The sequence below is a fragment of the Mya arenaria genome, chromosome 9 (genome assembly GCF_026914265.1).
Source record: "Mya arenaria isolate MELC-2E11 chromosome 9, ASM2691426v1".
In the NCBI taxonomy this organism is placed as follows: domain Eukaryota; kingdom Metazoa; phylum Mollusca; class Bivalvia; order Myida; family Myidae; genus Mya; species Mya arenaria.
This window is the reverse complement of record NC_069130.1, coordinates 64,793,640-64,812,838: the sequence shown is the minus strand read 5'-3', so window position 1 is coordinate 64,812,838 and position 19,199 is coordinate 64,793,640. Positions and strand designations below refer to the sequence as shown.

The following is a 19,199-nucleotide window of genomic DNA, read 5'->3' as shown; positions in this document are numbered from 1 at the left end:
TATGTAACTTATTCCCCAGGCAAAGTGCAATATAATTAATGCATTACCAGGTAACCTGCAAATAAAGACAGTCATTACCAAGGCAACATGCAATATAATGAATGCATTACCCAGGTAACCGGCAAACAAAGAAATTCATTATCCAGGTGTCGTGTATTCTAATACATTCATTATCCAGGCAACATGCAATAAAATATGGTCATTAACCAGGTAACTTGCGAACAAAGACATTCTTTTTCCAGGTGTTGTGTTCTCTATGAAATTCATTACCCAGGTGCTATCTTTATTAGCCTGACATAAAAACTAAAGCCAATGTAAGGTGCGTATGCGTATGCCAATACCATGCGCGTTAGTCAATATAAGGTGTGTTTGGCAGTGCTCGTATAACGTGTTTGCGGCTGACCATTGCTGCAAACAAACAGTCTATGTCTGTACTTAGTACCTTACATTCTGCAATGGGTTTTGCTTTCAAAAGGTATTCATATACTTTTATCTTTCAATTGTTTTGTTGTTTTTTTGAAAAACTTTATTTCATTATAATTTGGACAGTTTTCAAAAAATATCCAATCCAATATAAATCTATTTGGCGCATCAATGTGTTTTTGTTAACGGATATGCAATGAAAATACACGTGAACATTAGCTTATGTTTGCAGTTTTTCGATATTAAAACGTCCCTTTCGGAATACTGAAAATATACTTTAAAACAAGTTTATCTTACCATTATCATGTTTCACCATCTGTGTAGCAGAAATATACTCAACATATTTATGCATCGTATCATTAATTTAATCTTTTATAGATATATATATATAAAATATAATATAAAATATAACTTTATTTTGTCCTTCCAGGATATATTCACTGTGTTTAGTGTTCCTCGTTTTAATAACGATATGTAGCAATTAATTGGTAAATCGAACATACAAAACTGGTATTGTTCATGAATGTTGTTGTTTTTTCAATTCATTCTAAATTACAGGGACAAACCCCGTAAGTTTCCGAGGATCTTTAAGATATATGATATTGACGGACATATGAGGACGTTAGAATAAGTTATTCAGGTCATATGAAGATTACATAGAAGTAGCCGTACTTAATTATCCAGCATTCTGATTCATTGATCTTTTTGTATCACGTTTCGTTTAAATCATCGGAAATTTATATCGATAAATCCGTATAGTATATCTTTATTCCAAGGTACAAATATGGCTACGGGTATGTTGGCATGATGTCCCGAATATATGGATGAGATCAACGTTTTCAAAAATGATTTGATATCATTCTAATCTGGAAAGGGGGGAGAAGGCAGTGTCACTCACAGATAGTCGAATAATAAGGCGGACCGCATGATTTGTAACTTTATGAACAACACTATCAAAAGCTTTTTATAAATCTATGTAGACTGTATTTAATGAATGTGTATTTATAACACAAATTAAGTTCAAATATTTTGGTAGGCATTTGACTTGACAATGACTTTACCGCCTCATCAAATGCATTTTACTTGAAGGAAAATTTAATTATGTTTTATCATAAATTCTTTGGAAGCTATATGCTTAACAATCGGTTTCAGTCAATGAATATATTGGTGTATAAAAGCTCGTCGGGGAAAGTATTGGTGTGTGCCTTTTAATTCTGTTTTTCTTAAACATTTGTGGTTTATTGGGCAAGGAGTGATGACGATCTTGAAAACATTGACTGTACGCCCGTGTCATTACGAAAAAAGCATTCAATATAATGTTCTATGTTGTGTTTCAAAGGTCATGGTGGATACGGTGGCGGTAGTATGATAAGCGGGTCCATGATAGGAGGTGGGATGTAGGGTGGAAATAACGGTGGTGGAGGCATGATGGACGGCGGTGGTATGGGTGGAGGCATGGTGGGAGGCGGTGGTATTGGTGGAGGTATGATGGATGGGTGTGGTATGGGTGGTATGGATGGTATTGGTGGAGGCATGATGGACGGCGGTGGTATGGGTGGAGGCATAATGGACGGCGGTGGTATAGGTGGAGGCATGAGGGGAGACGGTGGTATGGGTGGAGGCATGAAGGACGGCAGTGGTATGGGTGGAGGCATGATGGGAGGCGGTGGTATGGATGGAGGTATGATGGGAGGCGCTTCTCACATAGGTTACCCGGTTTCGACACACGGCTAGGGCGCATGTGAGTTTTTTTTTGTGGTCACCAAGCCGGACAAGTGGGTTTTCTCCGGGTTCTCCGGTTCCCCCACATTTCTTTCAATCATCATATTTCCTGCTTAAGGTCTAATTGACATTTAAGTTAATACACCTCCTTTCTTTAAACAAGTAGACATTTAAAGTGACATTATGAAACAAGAGCGCTTCGGAGCGAACGCAGCTACTCCTCCGTCAATATAAGGGGCATGACTCACCAATTATTAAAACCAGATTTGTATTCATTGCTACACATGTACGAACATTGTCTTCTGCAAAATAATTATGTTCCATGCTTCATATGAATATCTTGTACGGAATTTGAATATTTTTGCCAGTGTGAAAGATTTTGCAGGACAATGCCCCGACGACGATGACTAAACCGACAGCAAGGCTTAATTGATATAGCTATATTGATGAATGTGTGGCATTTTGTGGTATTTGTTAATTTGTGTCTCTCGTTCAGTGTCTAATGGGCCCTTACCTTGTGCCTTTAACCAGAGCTTATACTTCAGATTCAACACTATTATCCAAATTTTGGTGTATGCCATTTTTTGTTTAAAAAACAAACTTCTGACAATCTCTATGGTAATACACTACCGACCACGCGTTTTTTGCATATTTCGCACATCGCCGCGATTCGAAGTGTTAATTAACGGTAATAAAGGTAATAGAAGTAGCTGTAAATTTTCTAAAGAATTTTTTTTTGGTCCGGTCCTATATACATCATTCTAGTCAGTTTTATCAAACTCATACAAACTCGATCTATTATCTAAAAGTCTTGGTTCGTTCTCAAAACGTAGTTTAATCCCTAAAAATTATGCTTTGCAGCTGTGAAAGTATTAACACGCTACTTTCCCCCTCCACATATTATAAGTATCTTCCATGCAAGATTCATCCCGACCCGAGCGTAGGGTGTTTTGCGGATACATAGTTTCCGAGTTACCACAAAACACCCTGCGAGAGGGATGGGATGAACCTATTACACGAGCGGCTATGGTAGATGCTTTTTATCCCATCTCAGTTAAACAAACTTAAGTTAAAATGTATTTTTTGCTGGAAGTCTTTTGTGCATAGTAAAATAAATGCGTATGTTTATTTGATAATTCGTGGTTGTCATGTATATGCGCGCAGTGATTCAGATTATGTAAAGTAGTCAAATCGGTCTTTAAATAGTTCTGAGGAGAGTGAAACATTTTTATATAAAGCGAATTTACGTCGGACCGTCCGGTTTAGTCTAATTTGACTTTAATTAAGGTCATTTGACTTTGGTGCCATTTTATTATCTTCAATTATTATGAAACAGACTTTACTTACTTATCTTTGTTATCAATGCTAAAGAAAATGTACTAAACTCTTAACATCCATTAATTAGGAACGTACTGTAGCGGATCAATATGAAGAAACAAATTATTGCAGTTCAGCTACTTTTTGCAGTATGGTTTACCGGTGCGTATGCAATGTGTATGCTGTATTATATGTATTTTACATGTTTATTGCAAACTATTATTTTAGGTGAGCTCCTATTTTGCATAGTGTAGTACAGGGTGTAGAACAGAGTACAAAATGGTCCCCAAAGTCCCCAATTTACCGGCTCACTGTTGAGGTACTCCCATAAAAATATGAACCACCAGTCAATTACGAATGGTGCATCTGAAATATTATTTTTATCGGTGCACTCATAAAATATGAATTTACCAATCAAATATTTATTGGCGTACCGTACATATCTTTATTTGTACACCAATAAAATATGAATTTACCTGTCAATGCTGCCGTGTACATTTTTAATGGGCTTCCATTTACAATATGGACGCAAGTACATCTGGGACTATTTGACTCTTTCGTACAAAAATGTGTTCGCTGTGATTGATTAATAGCTCGGTTTTATTGATGAGATCTTTCAGATATTCATTGCTACTTCAAATACAAATCAGTGGATTTCTATGACGTAAATGTTGTAAACATATACGAACTTCTGTGCTGTATACTCTATGGGAATGAAACTTCTATATTTCTTTAAATGCATAAATATGCGTTTTACGCATATAACTTACACATTACATTATTCACTTGAAACATACTATTTCTCATATGTGCAGATGGGGCCACGTTCAGGACGGCGAACTACTACCATTCCCATATGGTACTCCAGAAATCTCCTGCAAAGGCGAATATTTGGGGTTACGGTAATGCCGGCGCTGATGTGTCCGTTACCATCGATGGGAAGACGGTTTCCCATGTCACAATTGGTTCGAACACACAATGGAACGTCCTACTGCCTCCGATGGGTGCTGGAGGGCCACATGTATTGACCTTCACATCTGGTGGTGTCAATGTGACCTTGAATGACGTCATGTTCGGGGATGTCTGGGTCTGCTCCGGACAAAGCAATATGTACTTCCAAGTAAAACAGGTCCGCTTTCGTTGTTTAGCATTTTATTAGTATACTAGTAGTTTGCAATATGAACACCATATTACGTTTATAGATGTTTGTGTGTTTGTACGTGCGTGAGTGCGTGGATGTGCTACCTGCCTCCTAAAGTAATACCATGTGAATTTCGGATGCCTGCTGGTCCCATATAATATTTGATATCAATTGAAAGGGTTTAGGTGCAGAGAGTAAGATGAAATATTACATAACAAACACGATTTTGCAGCCTGATAAGATTGCTAAATATGTCATTTCAGTGTATATAACGAACAAAATTTAAAACTGCAATAAGTGTATCTATAATGCTATTATAGTCCAATATTTGACATATAAGTAATCATCAAGCAGTTACATCCCTTTCTAATGATGCCAAGTTCCATGGATCACCCAGCATCAAAAACATAATTACCAATGGTTTGATACTATAACACTCTTAAACGCAAAATAGTACACCGTAATGTCGCTACGGGCTTATACGAAATGGCGTGTTATTCTAAACAGAGTGTAATTAAATGTCTTTTAATTCCAATTTAAGGCATATAACAAAAAGAAAAACTGTTTGTTTCAGCGTAAGATAGCAATATACCTTGTGAACACCCAAAGTGAAAATTTCACTCGTGAGATATATATATATATATTGGTACTCACTCGGTAAAATTTATGACGATCTTACACTGAAACAAACGATAATCCTCTATTTAATTGATTAATAACATGCCTATTTTGTAGCTCATCAACCATACCGATGTCATGAATCGAGCCCATGCTTACTCGTCCTTGAGGATTTTCAAGCTGGACCGTGTCCAGTCGGCCACACCCTTGACTGAGCCCACCATACTTAACCAGTGGCATCGACCGGGAAACGGTGGGCCTTTAAATCAGTTTGATATCAGTTTATAAAGTTTTGATGTTATGATCATTTTTCAAATATTAATGAAACGCACTTGACCCGAATAAGTTTTATAGTAATATTTGATGTTATCGGGGAGGGGGGGAGGGGGAAATGGCGTCATGGTTTCCGACACTTGTGCCCATAGTGTAACGTATAAGAAGGATCAATGTTGCATCTAAGGTAGTTTACGCTGCTAAATATGAATAAGATATTTGATATGGCCACAAAAAGATAATTAGACAATCATAAATAAGACCCAATTTTGCATGTTGCGGTTCTGAAGATTTCATAAAATCGTTCTAGTGGAACCTTCGTCGGAGGGTTGAAACATCGCCGCCACTTTATTGATTATTGCTATACATGCCATACATTGTTTATCTCTCAAATTTCGTTACTATAAATCACATACATATCGGTATTTTGTCTTCTCTGTACCATGACACTCTTCCCAGACATACGACACCCCAGCTATGGCAAGACGTAGGCGACATTAATACTTTCAACGCGCAATTTAAACTTCGCTTAATCGACTGTATGTATAATAAAGTTGAGTTGAGTTGAGCATATGGTTTAAGGCTACTCAGTGGCAGAAACTAACCTTGTGGCTGTCCTTCTTGTTCTATCTAACAGATGCTACTACCTCTTCGTTTTCGGCTGTATGTCTTCTCTACGCTATGGAGCTCATCCCAGACCTGGGAATACCAATGGGCATGGTTGAGTCATCTTGGGGCGGAACGCCAGTTGAAACATGGTCGTCACCAGATGCTATCAATGTCTGCAATGCTCATCGTGGAAAACGGTACCTAGTAGTTTATAGAATGACAATGGGACATATAGTCATTTCGGTTTAAGCATTAGAGAAAGCATTTTGTCCGAAAAGTCCGAAATAGTTATTATAGAAGAAAATATAACACACATTTCATATTTGAAATGGGCCAAGACTCGCGCATAAGTATGAATAGCGTACCATAGTGTGAATTGTGAAAGTAGGCCATGAATTGTTTTAATCAACATGTTATAAAGTGTAAATTTATTATTTGTTTAATGCGTTGTTGTCCACGCGTTTCAATTTTACGTTAAAATTAATTTTATTTAAAGACTATTTTGAAATGTAGCACTTTAAGGGTCGGCCACAATGCAAAAGTGGGTGGGGAAGGTCAAAAACTAAAACGTTTAAAAAAATCATGTTTTATTTAGTTTTGAGGAAAGAACTTTTTGGGGAGTGAAACATATATTCTTGGTGACATGTTTTCGGGAAGTATGGAGTTAAACAAATTTTACAAAAGAAGATTTTATCAGATTTTGGATAAAAAGCATTCACATTATTTCGGAAAAGTTTGTCGACATTATTACTTTGTTTTTATGTCAAATGCCCCAGACTACCTATTCAATAATATCTTGAGAGTTCTTGGTGATATCTTGTCAAATAAGAAAGTTATTCGGAAAAATAATGAAAAATAGTGGATAAAATTTATTTTCGGGTTACAAAAATGCATATATCTTTTTTTCATAAAGCCCCAATACATTGTTGATTGGGCAGTTCCGATAAATTTGACTCATAAACATATTCTTTTTGTATTAAGACATTTGCGGGAAAACGTAAATGCTTTTTGATTGGAAATCTGATAAAATATGCTTTCGTAAAATTTGCTCAACTCCTAATTATAGCTTTTCATAATGCAATGGATATATTAATCAAGCTTGTTAAAAAATTGAACATAAAACGTAAATAGATTAATCTTTTAAACATTTTAAATTTTGGTCCTTCAATCGACTTTTGCATCGCTGCCGGCCCTTAAGGTGAAAAACCGCTCGGGTGCATGGGTGAGCAGGAATTTCTGTAATGTTTTCTTAAATGAAATTCAGTAATTTATTCCCAATAATGGAAAAAATAATGAACAATTGGTGTAAATACACACTTTATCCAGCCCAACTGCTTTCATATCCTGATACAGACATCAATCACGCAATTCATTTCTTAAATAAATTCGTATTTTAGGACAGACAACGTCAATTAGTTCACTTACATCAACGTCACAGTTTACCGCATTAAATTGCCGTTTGATCTGTCATGTTTGTACTATTAGAGGTATTCCAATATATTACGTTCATCAAAATATGAGTTCATTTGAAAGGATACACGTTCATCTAAGAATGCGCTAATGGAGTGCAAATATTAGAGAGTAAAATGAAGAATTTTAAACATAAATTTATATTACATACTCTTTAACTCGTCATATAAATAATGTCCTTATTACATGAAGAACTACATTTTATTTCCCTTCGTCAGTGGTCCCGGTACTCCGAGTGTACTATGGAATGCCATGATCCACCCGATCCTCCCTATGACCATCGCTGGAGCCATCTGGTACCAAGGTCTGATCATGTGACTTATAAATCCATAGAGGATAATTGTTTGTGTAACGGTCCGCTGTAGGCGGCGGATGTGCGTTCATAATAATATTCCGTATAAAACGGAAGTACGTTCGTAATACGTATGTTAACTTGGTAATATGCAAATTAGCAAAGCCCGGGATCTGTTGGTGTTTGTTTCATTACGCCAGAAAGCTCGGCTATCTGGCGTCGCACGTTACATTTGTTTCAGTGTAAAATTGTAATATATTTCATCGAGTGAACACCGGAAAGCTATATTTCACGAGTGACGTAGCCACTACTTAATACAGTGAAATAACATTTTAATTCCAGAGGTAAATCTCTATAAACCATCGGAAAGTATATTATGAGATAAATTAATTTTCTCGAATAAAAAAAACTCGAATGCTCGTATACCTTTATTTGGTATATTGTCTCAGAACTTCAGAGTGTGCTTTATAAGTTTTGTTTTTGTGCTAATATTGAATATAAAAGGCTATCATGGTACATACGGTCGTGTATATTGTTCTTATATAGAAAATGCTTTGCTCGAATTGGGTAAGCTTCTTTACTTTTATACACGAACAGCAAATAGCAAGTAACATAAACTTATTTGAACGCAATTGTGTAACTTCAGGCTGAAAGAAAATTAAAATTATTTTTTTAAACAGCGTTTCTTAAGTTTTTCAGAAAATAGTGCATTTTGTGACATGTTTTTTTTCAGTAATGTTTATCAACAGTGGTCTAATTTTAATTTTGGGTTTATTCGATGCCTGGCCCTATCAAACGTATATACATGTATCAACATTTGACTTTGATTATAACAGTTACTTCAATTAATACCTTAGATGCTCTTTAAGTATCATTTTCACATCAATAATCTTAAGAAAATTAGTTTTTAGTTTTCGGTATTTTATTTGGACTTGGAAACTATGTACAGTACTGCTGGTGTAGATGTTATTCATTCCCTTTAAATCCAGAATGTTTCCAGGCGAGAACAATGCGGGTCACGCGGCACAGTACAGCTGTCAGTTTTCTTCTATGATCCAAGACTGGCGGGAAAAGTTTCACCAGCAGTCAGGACAACAAACTAGCCAGTTATTTCACTTTGGCTTCGTCCAGGTGCAGTTCTATAGTTATGTATCGGTAAAAAAATATTAGTTTACCCCACCCACACCTTAAAATGTGTCAACAAACTAGCGTGGTCCTCATCATTACCTAGAAATCGACCTGTCTTCAAGCAAAACAAACTGGTCTCTGACAATAAGATGACTCAATATCCATGTATCATGGAACACACTCTAAAACAAAGAAAAATGTTCTATATTCGATGATTATCCGCAATTATTTTGCTTACACATTTGATCTTTCAAATGTTCACTCAATAAATGGCGGCGTAGTAATTTGGTTATGTATTCATGCCCTGCTGAAAATAAAAGTGTTTTCGTTATTGTTGGAACAAAGTTGCACTAATAAAACTTCATTGATTACTGTTCATAAAGCCTTTGCACTAAAAAAAGGAAACACGAGTTCACTGGAGCACGATTCTGTTTGTATGGCGATTACCTCATAATTGTCCAAACTTTTATCGATCATAACATAATTTTAAATATAAGCCTCAAAAAACTTTTTATTAAGTGCTGATAAACGAATTTCTTCTGTTATATGATAATAATAGTGCAATATTTTACATTATGTTCTCAGTTTTAAGCAATTATGGCCTGAAGTTGTTAATGTTAAAACGGCATAAACCCGTTTAACGATTACTCTATGGTATGTGTTTAAGACAGCTAGCACCAAATGCCAACAAAACAATCCACGCTGGCTTTACGGATTTACGATGGGCCCAGACAGCAAGCTACGGCTATGTCCCTAATCCCACCCTTCGCAATGTGTTCATGGCCGTGGCGATGGATCTTCCAGATTTTCACTCGCCTTATGGAACGTAAATTACCCTTCACTACCCACACGCGATATCATAGCATATAAATAATGTACATACATATTAATCAATCGTTTATCAATACATAAAGGGCCTTGAATTATGTATAAAGGTAATTTTTTAACCGGGGCTTTAACCAATTTTTGAACTCTCAACAGCAATCTAATCTTAACTATTAGATTTAAATCAAACGCAAAATCACACATCTAGCCCTTGTCAAAGACAGCGTCAATCTGAAGACAAAAAATAGATACAAACATACAAAAAAACGTTTACATTTCCAACAACTACACGCAGAGAAAACGATAAGCTCTAGGCTCAGCAATAGAACTACGTCCTCTTAGACGATCTTTCACAAAAACATATGAATATATTTCATATGATTAAATTATTTATTCTTGGCCTACCTTTGAGCAGATCATCCGAATCAGGGTAACGCGCTCAGAGCCTGGTCGGCCCCAATTCGACCGGGACTGAACCCTCTGTGTCCTCTTTTGTGAGTTGTGTAACGTTTGTATCATGTAATTCATCGTTGTTGTAACACAGCAACTTTGAAGAGTTTGTGTAAATGACTAAATTAGTCTGGCTATATACCACATTCAATGACGAGGGTAAATTTGGCCCTTTAGGCTTCTGAAATCCTTTAAAAGAGCACAGGGGATACGGTGAGAACAAGCCATTATGCAACCAACAGGCGCGGATAGATCTTTTAACTTAAATTTTTAGAATCCATCCACGCGACAAATATGACGTTGCCGAGAGACTTGCCCTAGCTGCTCGTGTTGTGGCCTACAATGAAAGCAACATTGAATATCAAGGGCCATTTCCCTCCAAGTTTACACTCAGTGGACACACTATGACCATTGAGTATGACCAAGGAAACAACCCGATTGAAGTGAGGTCCGACCGTGGATTCGAGGTGAGGGTCGTGTCTTATGTTATCATGTAATCGTTGTTAAAATAAAGAATCATCATCATCATCATCATCATCATCATCATCATCATCATCATCATCATCATCATCATCATCATCATCATCTTTAATTGTGTGTTTCTTTGACACTAGGTGTGCTGTGGTCACTCGAACAATTTCACGTGCGGTATCTACAACTTCCGTCCCGCTCCAATCACGCAACACGACCAATCAACCGTTACCATTGATACGTCAGTCTGCCATGGTACAAATCATTTTGTCACAGGCGTTCGTTATGCCTGGGAGGTGAGTCCGTGTGATGTCAAGATGTGCGCTATTTATGGCGAGGATGACGATCTACCCGCTCCGGCCTTCATCAAACACGTCCCCTTCTAATGTGTTACATTGGCATTAACCATACCTGATCTGAATGTTTGATATTGTCATGTATTCGATTCACATTAAATATTCATTTCATTGTTTAGTTAAGTTGCATCAATTAGAAGTATATATGAATAATAATAAGTATGCTTTGTTTATGCAATAATAGAATTTAAAACTTCAAGTATTTACTTAAACTTTAATTATTTCTATCCCTTTTTAAGCATACAAAATTCAATGGACATGTAAACGCAATAAAAAGTGTGCCAGTGTACATAAGATCTTAAGTTTCCATGTGTTTTCATTTAAAAGTCATGCACATCTGTAAATTGATCAATGGTATTTACAAACGTATAAGTAGAAATCTAATTTAAATGTCTGCTGTATGGATGCTTGAATTCTTAAGACCCCACAACACACAACCCAAAAAACAACAAAAAAACAAAACGACATTCAATTCACTGTGCTCGAGTGACTTTATTTAGGTTACATATGTACGCAGCCGATAGCTCCGTGCTTAATGATTTAAACGGATGTATCAATGATATAATAGAAAATGCTCACCGATTTCTTATGTGACTTTTTTCGAAATACGTCGCATTATAGACGTGCTTTTTGATATGAAATGGGAGGTGTGATAGAAATTGTCGCCGTCCATCCGCCCGTAAAGATATCTTAGTTTTACGTAAAAATCATTTAGGAACTTTCTTAACCTACTGCGCCATTGTCGTCGTCTGCGTCATTGTCGTCATCTGCTTTGTTGTCGTCATTTGCTTCATTGCCGTCGTCTGCGTCATTGTCGTCGTCTGCGTTGTTGTCGTCATCTGCGTTGTTGTCGACATCTGCGTTAATGTCGTTATCGGCGTCATTGTCGTATGCAGCGTTGTCGTCGTCGGCGTCGTTGACATCATCTGCGATGTTGTCGTCGTCTGCGTGTTAGTCGTCGTCTGCGTCATAGCCGTCGTCTGCATTGCTGTAGCCATCTGCGACGTTGTCGTCTGCGTCGTTGTCGTAGTCTGCGCATTGTCGTCATCTGCGTTGTCGTCATCGTCGTTGTTGTTTTCGTCTGCGTTGGTGTCGTCATCTGCTTCGTTGTCATCGTCTGCGTGGTTGTCGTTGTGTGCGTCGTTGCCGTCATCTGCGTTGTTGTCGTCGTCTGCGTCGCTGTCGTCGTCTGCGTCCATACCGTTGTCTGCACCGTTGTCATCATCTGAGTCGTTGTCGTCGTCGGCTTCGTTGTCGTCATCTGCGTTGTTGTCATCGTCTGCGTCATTGTCGTCGATGTTGTCATCTGCGTCGTGGTCTTCGTCGTTATCGTTGTATTCGTCATTTGCGTAGTTGTCGTCTACGTCGTTGTCGTCGTCTGCGCCGTTTATTGTCATATGCATCGTTTTTGTCATCTGAGTCCTTCTCTTCGTCCTCATTGTCTTCATTTGCTTGGTTGTCGTTGTCTGCGTCGATGTTGTCATCTGCGTTGTTGACGTCGTCTGCGTTCTTGTCGTCGTCTGCGTCATTTTCATCATCTGAGTCGTTGTCGTCTGCGTCATTGTCGTCTATGTCGTTTTCGTCATTGTCGTCTATGTCGTCGTCTGAGTCGTTGATGTCATCTGCGTTATAATCGTCGTTGTCGTCATCTGTGTTGTTGTCGTCATCTGCGTTTTTGTCGTCGTCTGCGTCGTTTTTGTCATATTCGTTGTTGTCGTCATCTGCTTCGTTGTCGTCGTCTGCGACGCTTTCGCCATTTTCGTCGATGTTTTCGTCTGCGTTGTTGTCGTCATCTGCGATGTTGTCGTCATCTGTGTTGTTGTTGTCGTTAGCTGCGTCGTTGTCGTCTTGTGCTTTGCTGTCGTCATCTGCGTTGTTGTCGTCATCTTCGTCGTTGTAGTCGGCTGCGTCGTCGTCATCATCTGCACTGTTGTCGTCGACTGCGTCGTTGTCGTCGTCTGTGTTGTTGTTGTCGTCGTCTGCGTCGTCGTCAGCGTGTTTTTTTTCATCATCAGCGTCGATGCCGTCGTCTGCGTCGATGTCATCATCTGAATCGTTGCCGTCGTCTGAATCGTTGTCATCATCTGGGTCATTGGCTCGGGTCATCTACTAATGTTTTTCGCTCACAGTTTATATTCTATAAAGATTTAGACACAAAATAATGCAAAAGAAATGTGTGTTGTGTTTTTTGTCATTCTAATAAAATAGATACTATTGTCTAACTTACAGCACGTCATACTAAGAAGTTACACGTCCGAATGTTCGTTACCTGCCTTCAACGACGTTTTATTTCAAATTTCACTTACCGTGCACGTACCAAATGCTTTTTATATCGATGGATCGCAAATGGAAACAACCACTATCTATGAGATTACAATGTTCCAAGTCGTCTACTGGGCTTGGCTTGTGAGGTTGTGCACACATAGAGTAAACCCCCAGTAAATTCCCATTTTCTGACCGTTCCAAGGTGGTACCTAAAAATCCTTGATAATCACCCTTAGTTTTATACATTATAAATGTATTGTGCTGTATGTGGAGTTTTAGTGTTGTTGTTCCTGTTTCTGGTTTGTGATTGTTAGTTTTCTGGTCTATGTCATTGGCGTTGACCCTGTGCCGTTGAACGGGGTGTATGTTTAAGCGTTCGACTACTGTTACTGTAGTTTTTCATATTAATATTGTGTTGTCTATTTCAGTTTTGTAAGAATGCCCATTTTAGTCAGTTGTATATTACCAAATGAATGGACCTTCGCCAGTGTAAAGAATGCTTAAACGATTGATTGTATAGCATTCCAATATGAAGATTTAAACGTTGGATCGACACACTTCAATACATGGAATGTACAAGACAATCTCCAATGAATATTTTAGAAGTGATTTTGGCACCTGTTTCATAGATGTCTAATTCAACCTGACCTCCTTGTATGAACAATAAGAATATCCCCGTTAAACAGTAAGGTGGGTTTGTTTTATCCTCTATGAATCTTCATTATGTATTCAACCCAACTTGGCTTGATACGGGGATAGTTTTTAAGACAGTTTATGAAGCACATAAAGTGTACCAATAGAACAAACCATTAAAATATCTTAATAAAAATGACGTTAATTGTGAAATAAAGTGAAAATATTCTAATGGTTTCTGTTAATCACGAAATGGATAATACATTTTCAAGTACAGCCGAGAGTGCAGGTGGGGATGTCTCGGTACATAACGAAATTGGAACAACACAATACAAACTCTCGGACGATCCTAGGGCCCGGCTGATGTACTATATTTATACCGTAAGCCGGATTCTAAACATTGAAGGTCTTGATCCAACATTGGACCGCTTTCGCCGATTCCATGAATTCGAATCAGTCAAAGACAAAACAGTGGAAACCTTACTGGATGTTGCAAATGAATTTCGTCCAAGGTTACTCGTTGGCATTTGTATTTTTGTGAACAATGAAGTCTGTAGAAAGGCTGGTTATTCTACACTGACTCTTCCAAAGCTTCCTGATGTCAGTCATGAGTTTCATATTGATGACAATTATGTACGATTACCGACGTTCGGAAGGATACGAGTTACTAAGGTGCTGGTCGTGAAGAAATCCTGGCTGCGTTACACGTTTGCCGTACCTTTTTCTACTCTGGAAAGGGGGATGAAAAACTTCTATCGTGAAGAGGAGGAAGAGGAAGAAGAAAAAATGCAGATTGCCTTGGAAATCATCCAAGAACAAGAGAAACAGCGTAAAAGTCGATTTTGCAATATTTTATAATATCTGTACATAGTTTCATACACCAATAGCATAACGCTGCCAATGACAAATGATGTGATCTTGACTGTTTACTAAATCATTAACTGCGAAAGTGTTGTGTGTTTATGTGTCTGAAGCAGTTCACATTACTGAGCAAATGTCTGCACTTTAAACGACATGCTTAAATAATAAGACTATAAAATGTTACCTTGTCAAAGACAACAGCCTCGTATGGAATCGTATAAGGGACGGCGTCAAAATATGTTATTGTTAATTCATGCACCAAAACACATTGTTGTTGTTTTTTTCAAAAAACAAAACATGACTGTGCTGACAAAGGTGCGTCTATTGTTATGCCTTAAAATATTTTTGACTCTAAATTGAATTTGATACTCAAACTCGAAAATGTAGGACCCGTATTTGTATCGGGAATTAACCTTAGTTTTCCTAATACGGGATATCATTGGATTTTTTTTAGAGATTTCTTGCCGGACAACGTGTTTCATTTAATTATTTACTTGTAATTTAAGTTAATATTTAATTATCTCTAACATTGTGACACTACAAAATAGTATATAATTGTTTAATACTATCAAACAAACGGGTTTGATTTAGTATTATAAATCCAAGACGCGTTAGCTAAACGCTTTCAAAAGTGCCGAGACAAACAATTACAAATCTTCTTTAAGACTATATTTGTGTATGACATGCAAATGATAACAACGATTATAAAAAACAACAACAGCAACTGGAAACTATTTTTGCAAAATGTTGAATAATATTATATGAACATTTTCTTATCACAAAATCTGTAGAGACACAAGCTTTCCATTGTATCGATGTATGTAGCTCTAAACAAGTATACAAGTGTCTTTGTTTGAATTCAATGTAGATTCAACGATAGGATAATCATTTAATAGATAATTTGAAACACGATGGGTATTCATTGAGTTTCTGAAATATCTATTAGTATGCGGTTAAAACAGTTAAACTTGTCACATGATTCACTGTATGACAATCAGATTTGATTTAAAGACCTCGTATTTATCTTTATTTATTACATTGTTCATGGAATAGGTGATAGTTGTAGTGACCTTTTAAACATGATATAAGATGGTAGTAGGTTTGGGGTTAGATGGTGTGTGCCTTTTTATTTTCTTGTAACATAATATACTATGTATGTTTATATGAAACGCAGTTGGCACTCCGTAAAGAGTATATTTTAATACGTATGATCTCTGTTTGATGTTTTTCTTAGAGAGCTTTCGAATAAATGTTTGAACGTCTTTGTTATCACTTAGTTGTGTAAACCCTAGTTGGGTGAATGCTCGAGCACTTACTGATAAGCTCGGACACACTCCGGAACATCTCGGGAACTCTCCAGAACAGCTCTTGCACTCGCTGGATATGATCGGGCATTCTCCGGAACAACTCAGGCATTCACTGGAACAGAGCAACGGGCAGAACGGGCAATCTTTGGATAAGCTCGGCACTCTTCGGAACAGCTCGGGTACTCTATGATATGTTCGGGCACTCTCTGGAACATCTAGGGCACTCTCCGGAACAGCACGAGCAATCCCCGGAATAACTTGGCACACTCCGGAACAGCTCGGGCAATCCCCGGAACAGCTTTGGCAACCCCGGAACAGCTCGGGTACTCTTCGGAACAGCTCGAGCCTCCTGGAACATCTCGGGCACTCTCCGGAACAGCTCGGGTCATCCCCTGAACAGCTCGGGCAATCCCCGGAACAGCTCGGGCAATCCCCGGAACAGCTCGGGTACTTTCCAGAACAGCTTGGGCACTCTATGATAAGTTCGGGCACTCTCAGGAACACCTCGGGCACTCTATGATAAGTCCGGGCACTCTTGAACACGTCGGGTACAATCTGGAACAGCTCGGACACTCTATGATAAGTCCGGCCACTCTGAAACACGTCGGGCACTCTCCAGAACAGCTTGGCCACTCTCCAGATCAACTCAGCCAATCTTCAGAACAGCTCGGTCAATCCCTGGATAAGCTCGGCATTCTCCGGAACTTCTCGGGCACTCTCCGTATCAACTCGAGCACTAACCGTTCTAAATTGCCCTTGATGTAGTCTCGGCGTGTGTGACCCTTTCAAGGCCTTTTTATTCCCTATGAATGACTTATGGCTAAACAGCCAATTGGCACTGGACTATGGAATAATTCAATGTAAACACGGGGCTGGTTAAGGCGGCCATAGCGGCGCTAACCTGTTTAAAAATGAGATTAACTTAATCCCACACATTATTTTATTTGTTGACAATTATTATTTTATGGCCTCTTTTTGAAGAGTGACACCAGTATCAGTATTATCGTTACCGAAAAGATTATCGCAACCAACTTATTTTTTTGTGAAATCCGGTTTAAATAAGGTATATTATTTAAATTATTAAATGGGTTAAAGCTCGTTATACGTAATATTGTTGGGGGAATAAGCCTGTGTATCTTAACGTTTGACAATTGTCGTATTAAAACATAAGGTTAAGGTTCATGACGTTATAGACACTCAACGAGAGACGCACAACGTTAAGAGAAAACAAACAACATGTACACAATTATAACATAGAGGATATCTATTGATTTCATGACGTTATAGACACTCAACGAGAGACGCACAACGTTAAGAGAAAACAAACAACATGTACACAATTATAACATAGAGGATATCTATTGATTTCAGAGTAAGATCGTACTTTATCACACGAGTGTCAAAGAAAACCGTATTGAAAATGTAGCTTTTCTATGATCAATATTATTTCGATTCAAAAGTAAGGTAACAATTGTTATCATAATGTAGTTACTCCAATTGATTTTTGAAGTATATCTTAAAGTTGATATTTTCACACCGTTGTTTGCAGTGAAAATATCGATGATTATTTCCTGGTTGTTATTTTGCTGATTAAACTCCATGTTTAACCGAAAAGCATGAACAAGCGGAATTCGTGAGTTAAGATTTTCGGAAATATAAAGTACGGCAAAGTACTGCCAGCTTAATATATTTTGAAGGAAACGGCAATTTAAAGTGGTCATGAGTCATAACCCGTTTAATTAATACTGTGACAATTTGGGCTCGTAAAGAATTCCTACAATGTAAATAATCAAACATTAATCAAACAGTTTCTAAAATGTTACCTGCGTTTAAGATTATTTCCCTTTGACATTTTATTGACATTGCTATCGCCAATAATCAGAAGATTAAAACCATTGTTTCTTTCTGACAAGGCAAGTACAGTGTGTGTATACCACGTGACAAATTACGTCATATATGCCACGTCGGAAGACAATATTTTGCTTAAAATAAGGACCTAAAACAAAGATAACTTTTCATTTACTTCATTATTTTATATGAAATAAAGGGCAGTCTATGCCGCTTAAAGAGCCCCGCTTTCGTTTTATTACCGAAGTTTAATAAGGTGATTAGTTTTATCAAACACTTCGACAAACCTATTTCCAAAATAATTTTTTGACAGTGCTCCGTCAGACGGCCGTTTTGTGAAAAGGTTTGTCGAAGTGTTTTAAGAAACTAAAATCTCAATCAAACTCTGGTAAAATACCGAAGGCGTAATCGGCGTAGACTGCGCTATGTTTCATTTAAAATGGTGAAGAAATAGTGAAGTTGTCTTTGTTTAAAGATGCACTCTTACTCCCGGTAAGATTTACCACAATTGATAATATTGTTTAATTATTCCAAAAGGAATGAATAAATGTCGAATACAATGGTTCTTCTGAAGGATACCGAGTTTAATTTGAACGAAATGAACATAAAACACGGTATTTCTACCTTATAAGACTATAGTAGTCTAAGACCACAGTAAATCTTTTAGCATTCACCAATCATTTACTATTTTCACGCTTTCTGCTATTAAATACATGGTAACAATCGTGCTATCAGTAATAAATATTTTCCATCAATGCATTGTTTAGTTAAAAGTTAAAGTTTATCAGTGAAAATTGATGTTTGTATGTATTGATTTTGAATAAAAGTGTCACTTTAAAAACTTCATTCGAAGCAAAATGTTGCCTTCCGACGTAGCATTTAGGACGCAATTTATCACGTGGTATACACACACTGAAGTCATTTTTGTAAATCGAATACGCCCTCTATCTCAATAACGTATTTAAATGATCCATACCGTAAATTGCTAATGATAAACCTTTTTAAATCAGAACAAAGCAATTGAAATAATGGATCACGTAGACGCTTATTATGAAAATAGTTTACTGTTTGTGATAACTATAAATTTCAATAGTTTTATTTTATTTAATCAATTGTAATTGCACATGAAAGAATAATCATATAAAAAATTATTCTCCGCGCTTTGCTGTGCTTAACAAGTCAGATATCAG

At 37.4% G+C, this 19,199-nt stretch overlaps 4 protein-coding genes across 4 annotated transcripts; 3 read left to right on the top strand and 1 right to left on the bottom strand.

Annotated features, from left to right (window-relative positions):
- Positions 1–1,851: 1,851 nt before the first annotated feature.
- LOC128246283 (acanthoscurrin-2-like) lies at positions 1,852–2,157 on the top strand. Its single transcript, XM_052964475.1, has one exon. The coding sequence runs from the start codon at positions 1,852–1,854 to the stop codon at positions 2,155–2,157; it is 306 nt and encodes a 101-aa protein (XP_052820435.1).
- A 2,148-nt stretch (positions 2,158–4,305) lies between these two features.
- LOC128203790 (sialate O-acetylesterase-like) lies at positions 4,306–11,150 on the top strand. Its single transcript, XM_052905334.1, has 8 exons — positions 4,306–4,591; positions 5,339–5,474; positions 6,132–6,300; positions 7,792–7,877; positions 8,866–8,996; positions 9,665–9,819; positions 10,543–10,735; positions 10,883–11,150. Exons 1-8 carry the CDS (start codon positions 4,319–4,321, stop codon positions 11,123–11,125), a joined length of 1,386 nt encoding a protein of 461 aa, XP_052761294.1. The 5' UTR covers positions 4,306–4,318; the 3' UTR covers positions 11,126–11,150.
- A 1,286-nt stretch (positions 11,151–12,436) lies between these two features.
- Positions 12,437–13,201, bottom strand: LOC128246282 (surface protein-like). The gene has a single exon (XM_052964474.1). The coding sequence runs from the start codon at positions 13,199–13,201 to the stop codon at positions 12,437–12,439; it is 765 nt and encodes a 254-aa protein (XP_052820434.1).
- Positions 13,202–14,109: 908 nt separating this feature from the next.
- On the top strand, positions 14,110–16,110 carry LOC128203477 (uncharacterized). The gene has a single exon (XM_052904905.1). The coding sequence runs from the start codon at positions 14,225–14,227 to the stop codon at positions 14,849–14,851; it is 627 nt and encodes a 208-aa protein (XP_052760865.1). The 5' UTR covers positions 14,110–14,224; the 3' UTR covers positions 14,852–16,110.
- The last annotated feature ends 3,089 nt before the right edge of the window (positions 16,111–19,199 follow it).